General features: G+C 37.9%; 1 protein-coding gene across 9 annotated transcripts in view; it reads right to left on the reverse strand.

Annotated features, from left to right (window-relative positions):
• Positions 1–12,013, reverse strand: part of C5 (complement C5) — a 137,753-nt gene that overhangs the window by 61,949 nt on the left and 63,791 nt on the right. For all 9 annotated transcript variants that reach the window (XM_073021886.1, XM_037984493.2, XM_073021887.1 and 6 more), the window contains 8 exons: positions 10,568–10,683; positions 8,552–8,737; positions 6,732–6,935; positions 4,497–4,706; positions 4,216–4,365; positions 3,077–3,206; positions 2,024–2,086; positions 696–893 (listed from right to left, as the gene is read on the reverse strand). In XM_073021886.1, coding sequence (XP_072877987.1) covers positions 696–893; positions 2,024–2,086; positions 3,077–3,206; positions 4,216–4,365; positions 4,497–4,706; positions 6,732–6,935; positions 8,552–8,737; positions 10,568–10,683 — 1,257 coding nt within the window. The remainder of the gene's footprint in view (positions 1–695; positions 894–2,023; positions 2,087–3,076; positions 3,207–4,215; positions 4,366–4,496; positions 4,707–6,731; positions 6,936–8,551; positions 8,738–10,567; positions 10,684–12,013) is intronic.

Here is a 12,013-nt window from a genome sequence, read left to right on the forward strand (position 1 = left end):
GTGGTGGTAGGCGCCTTTAATCCCAGCTACTCAGGAGGCTGAGGCAGGAGAATTGCTTGAACCCAGAGGCAGAGGGTGCAGTGAGCCAAGATTGCACCACTGTACTCGAGCCTGGGTGACAGAGCCAGATTCTGACTCAAAAAAGAAAAAAAAAAGACCATATATAAAGTCCTAAAAGCTCTGAAAACATATTAATGAAAGTTTTATAAATTCTGGAAACATGTATTGTAGTTGAAACTGAAATAAGACATCAACTTTTATATAAGTACACTTAACCTTAGGTTAGATTTAGAAATCTTCTCCTATATTTCATCAATGTAGATATAGACAGAATTTTTAATGGTTGTAATATCACAAAAGCATAGAATTGTAGCACTCACAGGCACATTGGAGAGGATCTGGTCAAAGCTCCTTGCTTGAGGCTCAGAGAGGATAAATAATCATTCAAGTTTATGGGATGACTTGGCTTTAAGGTTATGCCAGGTCTTAACTCTGGCCTAGTGTACTCTGCTCTGTACTATACCTCTTCTGATGCCCAAAAATGACGGAATTTTTTTTTTTCTTATGGACATTTACAAGTTATCTTTTCTACTTTCAATTCTAAATAGATCATGAAAACTGCCTTTCTTAGCAGCATAAAATTACACAAAATTCCCCGTGTTGAGCAGAATTCTGATAGAAAACATCATACTTACGTAGCCTTCCCAAGTGCAAGTCTTTAAGAGAGTCATTAGCACGGAGCTGGCTTGCGACGACACAACATTCAGTGAAAGCTTTGATGCATCTCGGCCCTACGCTAATCCGTGCAGCTCGCTGCTCACAGGTTTCATCACGATTAATACGGGCTCCATCGTAACAACATTTCTTCACTACTAAATGTTTATATTTAGCAGCTGAAATGGTAATAATGCAAGTGTTCTTGATCATGCAGAGTCATAACATCTCAGGCTTAGAAGGAATCTCAAGGGATACCTCGTTTCTATTACTATATGACACCCCTACCCACAATAGTCATGGCTAGTTGACTGTCCAGACTCCCCTTGGAACTATTCTAAGAATGGGGAGAATGTGACCTTACCAAATGGTCCATTCCAGCTCACACTAAATGGTTAAAGGGTTTCTTGCAATTAAGCTAAATACAAACTCTTGAAACTGGAACTTTGAGTTCTGCTGAAAATAAGCAGAAAAATATAACGTAGACAAAGAATATAAAATATTTTTTAAGAAAATAAGTTAAATATCCAAGAAAGCATTAAATATTTGAAGATGGCTATCATCACTATACAAATATTTGCTTCTTCAAGCTATATATCCTATTTTTAAAAAACTTCTTATATAACATGGTTTGTGGACTTCACCCAGTAGCATTACCCTTCATTGTTAAGTGCTCAGATTAGTCAGTGTCTCTCTTTTCATATCATTAGAACGTAGAATAAAGGTTAGAATTAAAATAACTCACATACAAATGGAAGAAACTATTATACTACCATAGGCATATTAGTTGAACTCAATTTGCTGACTCCCAGTTTGATATTCTTTCTACAGTTACATGGCCAATTATCATAACCATTTAAATAATTATTTTAAAATAATTCTCACAAGATGTATTTTCCAAAGAATAATGCTACTAACAGTTAACTATATGAAACAGAAGTAATAGACTGCTATGTATGTCCCAAACATCGTCAAATCATGAATTTTGTCCGAATAAAATGGAAGGATACGATTTTAATCGCTAGATGAAGTTATCAGAGAGAAAATATTTATGACAAACAAAAGCTAATATTTTGGATTTTAGAGCTAGAAGTAATAAAGACCTATTTCCTTAGATTAAGCCTATGACAAATGAACTACTAGACTTTATTTGGATTAATCTTTCTGAGAGAGATAAGCTAACCTCCATACATATTTTTCTTTTCATCCATTCTATTTCAATTAGGGGAATTTATATAACATTTAAATTTGTCAAGTTTTTGAATGATATGACCATAACCTTTTTACAATCACATGAATCTTAGGGTACCTATTTCTTCTATCTTCTTTTGCAGCGTTCTTCTTGGCCTGATAATTTCTTTACAAGGTTCATCTGGTTTTTTAAAAAAAAGATAAAGAAGAAGGATTAAAAAGGGGATAAAATCTCAAAAAAATGCCATGAAACTATTTAAGTATTTAGAACATTCACAACTTGTTCATTAACAAATATTGAGGGGCTACTTTGGATTAGGAACTGTGCACCACACTTCTTAATTGACTTGTTTTATCTTAGTGGAGTTCATGATCTAGTGTCATATCGTTTGACTTATTTTGTCTGAATTTGGTTTTGAATCCTGCAGCCTTTCTAATCCACTGATTCCAGAGAAATACCTAAGCATTTAGAGTGAGTGATGCTTTTGTTGGGTATGCTATTTTTATTATTTGCTCTTTGTGCTATATTATTGCAAATATAACTATGAATATCATAGTTTCAAGTATAATTATGAACAATTTTAAAACCATAGAAAGAAGATGATTAAGATGTGGTTACTATCCTTAAAGAGCTCCCGATGCAGTAGGTGAGACAGGACTTACAACTACATGTAAGAATGCGCAATGACACAATGTTGTTCTATTACTTGTAAATAGATCTAGTCCCTGCAATAGCCTCCCTATTAAAGGAGGAGGGAATTATAAATTCTATGTGGGGCGGAGGTCTCTTAGAGGCGATGATTCTTACGTTGCTTCTCCAGGCTAATGAAGGGGAAACCAATCCCAATAAATAAAGGCACAAAGGTGCAAAATAGCATAATGCCACTCGAGAACTCCACTTGGTTCTGTAGAGCTTAAACATAACGTAAGGCACAGCAGAGTAAGAGCTAGTTGGAGAGAACCAGGGAGAAGATCATGGAAGGTTTTGAGTACTACACTAGAGAATTCATACTTTATCTTGAAGGCCAGTGAAACATTTTATACAGGTGAGTTATGTAGTCTTGGCATTCTAAGATCAGGGTACAGAATATTTGGGAAGAGGGATAAAAATGAGATCTGGGAGGCAAATGATCAATGGGATTTTCAGTGACAAACATGCTGAGCATTTTACCATTTTCTTGGGAGTCATCTGCATTTGCATTAGTGAGGAAGGTAAGTCCAGCTAGGTGGAACACATTGGCATTGTTGAGGCCACCACCTGCCCCACAGCCCAGATCACTCTTCTCTAAGAATCGAAATACCTGTCCAGAAAGGCAGAATGTTGAGCCCATTGAGACGTATAAATCATTCCTCTAAAGAACTAAAAGGTACTAATTGTTACATGGTTATCACAAACCAGTGAAATACACAGATGATATTTTTCAAATGATCAAAGACAAAATTTCCCAACTTTGTTTCTAAGTTTGTCCTTTTGTATTTATAAATACATAACTATTCAAAGTTAAATCAAGAACTAAGTCTTAAACAAATAGCTTTGATGAGGACTTTATTAAAAACTGATGTATAGTGTTTTGTACATAGAATGAATGCTGCAATCAATATAATGTTCCAAATAAATAAATAAATAGGTATGAATGCATGAAGGACTGAATTAACGAAGAAATTAATTTTAAGTTGCTTTAAAAGCACAACTTTGTGCATTTTGATGGGGATGTCCCTACGTTCTAAATGGGTGAAGACTTGTTTGCGCAGGCTTATTCATTTTAATTTTGACCCCAAATGTTCTTTTCTCTATGAATATTTTTTAATTTTACAGTTTCTCAGTCCTTCCTTCCTTGTACAAAGAAATTCAAGCCTAGAAAATAACAACTGTACATAGTAAGATAAATAGGAACTTATGAGAATTGAATGATTTTGAAATTCTTCTGTGCCATGGATTTCAATGAGAGTTAAAAAAAAAAAATCCAAATATTACCTATACAGGTCTTTCCTGTGCTGCTACTAGCTACTGTAACTGCCATCAACACCCTACCCTAAACCTCCAAAGTATTCTGATAGTAATTTTTCCTCCATGAATGTAATGGCTACCATGATCATATATTCTTAAAGTGCTTACATTTACATTTGAAAAACAAAAGAGGATTGACCTGTGCTTTGGGAGCTAACATGAGGATGGTTTACCTTCCTAAAAATGAGTATGTTGAGTAGATTATAGAAAAGCAGGCCTAGCCTTCCCTTAGTCATTCCCCCATATCCTAGCCTGGTGGCCACACTTCATGCAACACTGCAGTGAGACATGCATTACTTAACTCTTTCCAAGGGCTTTTTGGCTCTTCTTTGGACTCCATACACAGCACTGTCCACTGCTGTTAATGCCACCCAGGAATCCATCCCAGTTACCATATTAAGAGACACAGTTTGGCCTGGAGAATACGTATCTGCATCAGGAGACAGATGAACCTAAAAGTTCATTTGAAAAAGAAAAGGAAAGATCATTTGTACGAGACAAGACTTTTCAGAAGCAGCTCAGACTTTGGCAGCCTCCTTCATTAAAAAGAAAATTCAATTGCGACTTGTAATTTGTGGCTTACCTGGAGCTGGTTGCCACATTTTTCTTCAATATTTAACCAGACTGAATCAGACACTAATTCTGCTGTCTGCTCTCCTGTGACGATGTAATAGACCAGGAGTCGGGATGAAGGAACCATGTTCTGCGTTACTGGAATGTTTATACTTTGATAAGATGCATCTGAAAGTTTCTCCCTTGTGCCAAAGTGGATAATTTTACCCTTGGATAAAATCTAAAAATAAACAGCAGCAGCAACAATAAGTAAAAAATAAACCAACAAAAACAAAACCTATGCTTTAGGATGCAGCCTGGAGCTGGAGCAGAAATTATGTTAAAGAAAAATAAAGTTAGGCCAGGCGCAGTGACTCATGCCTGTAATCCTAGCACTTCAGGAGGCCGAGGTGGGCGGATCACTTGAGGCCAGGAGTTCAAGATCAGCCTGGCCAACATAGTGAAACACCATCTCTACTAAAAATACAAAAGTTAGCCAGGCGTGGTGGTGCATGCCTGTAATCCCAGCTACTCAGGAGGCTGAGGCATGAGAATTGCTGGAGCCCGAGAGGTGAAGGTTGCAGTGAGCTGAGATCATGCCACTGCACTCCAGCCCGTGCAACAGAGCAAGACTCTGTCTCAAAAAAAAAAAAAAGACATAACAATTTTGGTTGGGCAAGGTGGCTCACATCTGTAATCCCAGTACTTTGGGAGGCCAAGGCAGGCGGATCACCTGAGGTCAGGAGTTCGAGACCAGCCTGGTCAACATGGTGAAACCCTGGCTCTACTAAAAATAGAAAAATTAGCCGGGCATGGTTGTGGGCATCTGTAATTCCAGCTACTCGGGAGGCTGAGGCAGGAGAATTGCTTGAACCTGGGAGGCAGAGGTTGCAGTGAGCCAAAATCGTGCCATTGCACTCCAGCTTGGGGGATAGAGCAAGACTCCACCAAAAAAAAAGGAAGGAAGGAAGGAAGGGAGGGAGGGAGGGAGGGAGGGAAGGAAGGAAGGAAGGAAGGAAGGAAGGAAGGAAGGAAGGAAGGAAGGAAGGAAGAAAGAAGAAAGGAAAGAAAGGAAGGAAGGGAAGAGTTAACATGTATGGGCCTACTATGTGCCAGGAACTTTAACATTTATTTAACTCCTTTCATTCTCACAACATACCAATATGATAGGAATATTATTCTAATTGAAGAAACTGAGACTCAGGAACTAACTAAAAGTCTTACTGATTTTAATTCAAAATCACACAACTAGCAAATTAGAGAGCTAAAATTTGAACCCAAAAACTGTTTAAAGTCATCACACTGTCACTAAAACCCCTTTTGTTTCACTGATTAAAAAAATAGATGAATAAGTGGAGTGCATTTTATTTGGGTATTAAGTTTTAAAGCCAGGGTTTAGATTCTAAATTGAAGGTTTAAGATTTAAAAAAAAAAACAAAAGTCACGTGAAGCCAAAATGCCCTCAGAGATTTCTTAAATTGTCCTTAGAGACCAGGACTGCACACATGGGTTTGGCATGTAGTCCATAAACAGTTTCCCTTCATCAGTCAGTATTTTTCTATGGTCCTCATTACTGTTTTTTCAATTTCTTTCTCAAAAATGTTGAAAAGTCAAAAGCATGCATTTGGCCTGGCCATCGAAATAATTCATTCCATTTCTTTGGTGATTGTCAGGAAGCTCTTAATATTTTTTGTAAGCTTTTTTCTCGGTTTCACCAACAGGCTTCATCGATCCACCTCTGTTTCATATAAATGATGCAATAGGGATGTTGCTGAACTACAGAAATGGAACAGGCAAGATAGGATTCAACTCTCAGGAGAGGATTTCGCTTCCCCGTTTTTTGACAGTAAAATGCACTAATCCGAACTGGGTCTAGGCATATAATCTTTGGCCATGAAAGAGAGCAGAGGCAACATGATTTAATCAGGTTCTCGCTTTGGAATAACTAGGCTCTCTTTGGTAAAAAGAGTTATTAGAACAGGAGTCAGAGTCCTCAGCTCAAATCAAAATCTTCCTCTTCCCAGCTGAGTGACCATCATAAGTCTTTTAACTTCTCTGTCCCTCAGTTTCCTCATCTGTGAAATGGTCATGAAAATCATGCCCTATTTCACAGGTTTTTTGAGAAACAAATATATTCAAGTTAGATGATGTTCTTGAAAGTGCTTTGTGAATACAAGTATAAAGGATAATTCTAATGCTTCTCTAGAGGCAAAGGAAAATATTCCAGGTGGGGGAATAAGATGTAAATCCATCATTATGTACTTACCAAGTAATTATAGTGAGTTATTTTGTCAATATATGGGCTTTTGGGGGTAACAATAATATTCAAATATTCTCCCACTAGCAAAGCCTTATGGTTATCAGTCCAATCGATATAAAGGTAACTTTGGCTGAGAGATGAGTATGCTATTGCTCGGTAACCTTCCTTGGCCTGATTTTCGTCTGGAAGATCTGAAGCATCAGTTTTGACCTGAAAAGGGAAATTTCAAAAAACATGTATACTGTGATGTAATGCTTTCTGTAAAACATACCTTACAAATTATTTTCTTTGCTTTTTAAATTTCTAAATTTCACAATACCAAATGCTAAAGGGGAAAAAAAAAAATGCTCCATTACTCCAGTGTTTATACAGCTGTGGTATCAAGCAACTTTACAAAGACTACAGACAAGAATGAGGGGATTATGGACTATGGCGGAAAAGTCTGAAATGAAGAGAGAAAGATGCTCCAGGAATAAATATTGGTGGTCTTCCTGAAATGTCATGGTAAGTTGGGGACTTCTTGTCCCATGAGATGATTACAGAGATGCCTAAGCATTTAGGAAATGCGGGTAGGAGAAGGGAAGTAGTGGGGAGGTAGCACTAACTCTTGAGGACCTGGGGACAGGAGCTATGAATGAACATCTCAGAGACTATCTGGCCCAGTTTCATCGCGAAGTAGAGGCACAGATAGGTGCTTATAAATATGAGGTGGAGAAGAAATGATATCACGGCAGCGAGATCTACCCTGAGAAGGCAGAAGTGTTATTAGCTCATGCTCTGGAGTCAGGTACACACTGGTTTGCCTACCAGTATCACCACTGATTAACTCTGGATAAAATTATTTAATCAAAAGAGAGGTTAGAAGTCTCCATTTCCTGAGTCACACAATGGTAAAGATAATATTCTAATTCATCTTGTTAATTAAATGGTGTTTCATGTATTCTTCATAAAGCTGTTAGCATGATGCCTAGCACTTAGTAAGTGCTCAGTAGATGACAGTGAGTATATACGCGCTGCAGTCATTGGCCTATGTTATTAACTTGCTCATTTTTTTTTTTTTTTTTTTTTGAGATGTAGTCTCGCTCTGTTGCCCAGGCTGGAGTGCAGTGGCGCAATCTTGGCTCATTGCAAGCTCCACCTCCCGGGTTCACGGCATTCTCCTGCCTCAGCCTCCCAAGTAGCTGGAACTACAGGTGCCCGCCACCACGCCTGGCTAATTTTTAGTATTTTTAGTACAGATGGGGTTTCACCATGATAGCCAGGATGCTCTCGATCTCCTGACCTTATGATCCACCTGCCTTGGCCTCCCAAAGTGCTGGGATTACAGGTGTGAGCCACCACACCCGGCCAACTTGTTCATATTTTATTTGAGATTGGGAACTTAAATAATATTTGCTGGGAGAGAAGACTATTAAGTGAGCTCTAAAGTAGAATGGTTCCTGCAGTTAGAAAAAAGGGAGGCTTCCATATTTTTGACCCTTTCGTGGCCCTTCAGGGGATTAAAGGTGAGGGGGGAAAGAGGATATTCCTAACACTCATGTGCATTGCTATACCTATTCTGAAGCTTCTAGAGTCTGATATGGTCTTATTGGTGTAAGCTAAAATAATTAACATCCAAATAAAAAAATTGATACATTTATCTTCCTTAAGGACATTCAATGGATTAGCAGATTGTCTCTGGGACTCATTTTTCTTGGATGCAAAATTATGGAACTGTTCACTGGACTCAAGTGTAAAATCTGCCACATCTGTTCTGCACACTAGCCAAAACATACGGTCAAGAGTACACATTGTCCTAGAAAACACAACAGGAGAATTCAGCTCACATTAAACTCCAGCACCGCCACTCCAGATGGGAGATTAACCACAAACGAAGCTACTCCATCATCAACACGTGTTACACTTTTCCTTGGCTCCAAGTCAGATGTCTCTTGGTTGACATCAATTGTTTGTGCATTCAGTGTTACTGGGACCCCTCCTACCAACTGGTCAAGCGCGTCTTTAACCTGCACCTGTTTGTCAAAACAATCCAAATCTGTTTCAACAGCTTATCACTTCTTTTAAAGCACAACAATTCTGCAATAAATTTCCTTCCTCTCCACCAAAGTATAAATTACTTATGTATTTTTTTCTTAAAAATTTTTTTTTCTGAGACAGAGACTTACTATGTTGCCCAAGTTGAAGTGCAGTGGCTATTCACAGGCACAATCATAGCGCACTGCAACCTTGAACTATTGGCCTCAAGCCATCCTCCCACCTCAGCCTCACAAGTAGCTGGAACTATATAGGCATGCAACACCACACCTGGCTTACTTATGTTTAATTTAGTAAAGAGAAGTATATTCTCAGCTATAGAAAGATTTAATTCTATTTAGTTAAATCATTCTTGAATAGATTCTCCCATCAATCAAGCAGACTCAAAACATAAATATCATTCTATTAAGTCAGTCAAGGAGTAGATGTGATAAGGTCTTCTGCTGTCTAACTTCTGTATTTCTTTGATTGGTTTAGGACTGGATAAAGGAGAAAATGAGGCAATTGTTCCTGGGAATAAGTCTCCAACATGAGAAACAAAAATAGATACACCTTTTTTCCTTTAACATTTACCTCTTACTGCCATATATATACATATATATACACACATACATATATATACACACACAATTCCACACAGATATAGTTTGTTATTTTATTTTTATATAAAATATATTTTAAGCTAATGTTCCATATAATATTGTTATATTTATATATTTTATTATATATTATATTATACATTAATGTATATGCATTATATGATACTTTGTTATATATTATTTTATATATATAGTATATATATGTAAGAACCTACAAGCATGTCCAAATCTTGCTTTGGGCTTGGTAAATCCTTTTTTTATTATTTACTGTGGGACATAGTAAATAATATTTACTCTTATTTATTACTGGCTTTTACCCATGTCCCACAGTAAATGTGGGCTTTTACTGTTGGGCTTTTACTGTGGGACACTGGCTTTTACCCACGTCCCACAGTAAATAATAAATAACACATTTTGATTGTACTTTAGTTGATCTTTAAAAATCACACATTTTTCAAAGAACAAAAAAAATTTTTGCTCTAGCTTTCTAAATTAGGGGCAGGGAATAAACATTTCCATTTAATAAACAAAATATATTATTTATAATTAAACATAATAATAGATAAAAATATAAAAACCACATGAATGTTTCAATTCTATACTATCAGCATTTAGAAGAGGAAAAGAAGGTGAAGGAGAGAAAAATGAAAGCAGAGGAGTAAGCAAAAAAGACAGAAAAAAAGAGATTCAGGGGAAGGAAGAAGCAAAAGTGAAAAGAACAGAGAGCAATACAGAGACGAGATTGAACAGAGTTCTGCACAAAGACAACACAGAGACAGAGGGAAACAAATGAGACACACTGGAGGCAAAAACATAGAGAAAGGACTCTATTTTCAAGGAATGATATCTCCATCTTAAGGTTTTTTAAGAATTTGCCACCAAATATTTTTAAATGTTTATATTTTTTGAACTAGAGTCTTATGGGATTTTATTTACATATAATTTAATGCAATGCTTATTTAGGGATGCCTAACACAAGGCTATCTTGCCCGAACTTTTGAAGTCGCTGCCAAGGCTGCAGTTGACCTGCAATTTCCCACCCCTGTCTGTGTCCACCAGGAGGGGCAGAAGGAGGGGCAGGTTTCACAGAATAAGCTCCCTCTGTGACTTACCGTGGCAACATTCTTGCCCTGTTTGCCACCCACATGTTTTCCATTAACGGAATAAGATGATCATATGTAGCAAGGTCTATCCCCTCACCCCATCTACCTTGATGGAATATGGAATCCCAGGCTTCAGGAAAAGAGGAGTAGCAACCAAATTCAGTTTGTAGGGAGAGAGGACATATTTGATGCCAGGTATTTCTGCCTCTTCAGAAAATCCACCTAAGGAAATGGCAAGCATCATGTTGACGGTTTTTAGGAGTATTATGATCTGTATGGATATCCATTTTGTCTCTATATGTTTCCACAGATGTATTCATTCACTCACTCCGTTCTTGCATTCATTCATTTATCAGTAGTAAGTAGGATATAGGTCTTGTTTCAGAGGGGCACTGCAGAGAAGAGTTTAGATCTCAGGAGTTTCCAGGGCCTTATGCACAAGCTCATATATAGAGAAGCTCTTGGAGAAGTAGAGCTATAGGACTGGACTGAGGAAGGATGCTAGGAAGGGGGACACCACTTTTCATCAGTGGCCTGAGTTTCAGTTGACTGTAGTCAAGGGATTGAGGAGAGAGGGAAGGGTCAGGCCAGAGACTGAGCCTTACAGAGGTGGGTGTCGGGGGTAGGGGGGTGGTGTTCAGAGCATAGATACATAGAGAAAATCAGAAAAAGGGAGCTTGGTGTAGAAAGAAACCTGAAGGAGAGTTCAAGACCAGCCGGGCCAACATGGTGAAACCCCATCCCTACTAAAACTACGGGGGAAAAAAAAAAAAAAGCTAGGCATGGTGGCGTTGCCTGTAATATCAGCTACTTGGGAGGCTGAGGCAGGAGAATTGCTTGAACCCAGGAGGCGGAGGTTGCATTGAGCCAAGATTGCACCACTGTACTCCAGCCTTGGCGACAGAGCAAGACTCCATCTCAAAGAAAAGGAAAGAAAAGAAAAGATAAAAGAAAAGAAAAGATAAAAGGAAAGGAAAGGAAAGGAAAGGAAAGGAAAGGAAAGGAAAGGAAAGGAAGGGAAAGGAAAAGAAAGAAAAGGACACTTGCAGTTCTACTGGCAAGAACCCAATAATGTTACCCTCCAGGTAAAGATCAAGTTAAATTATTAAGAATAACGTTTGAAGCTTTAATATTCCCAAACTCCTTTCCAATATTACATCTCTAATACTCTCTATACATATTCTATATTTTAGTCAAACTGGATAATCTGCCGTCCTCAAAGATTAAGCTTCACCATCTACCCTTCTTCATTTGCCCTCTCTATGGAGGGTTTCTGTTTCACCCTGTCTACCAACTCTGCCTCAAAACCCTAATTATTTTTCAAGGCTCATCATCTTCATAACACTGTTCTTGGTTGCTCAACAATCATCTAGAAGCTTGCCTTCCTCTGAATCCTATTGCATTAATATTTTGCTTAGAGCTCATATGGAATTCTTCCTTGCAATAGTTCTTTCTTCACCTGTCTTATACCTGATGCTAATTTGTAAGCCACTTCAGTGCTGGCATCATACATCATTAATGTTTGCAAGCCTATGTGTTTGGCAATACTTTA

Source organism: Chlorocebus sabaeus, chromosome 12 (genome assembly GCF_047675955.1).
Source record: "Chlorocebus sabaeus isolate Y175 chromosome 12, mChlSab1.0.hap1, whole genome shotgun sequence".
In the NCBI taxonomy this organism is placed as follows: domain Eukaryota; kingdom Metazoa; phylum Chordata; class Mammalia; order Primates; family Cercopithecidae; genus Chlorocebus; species Chlorocebus sabaeus.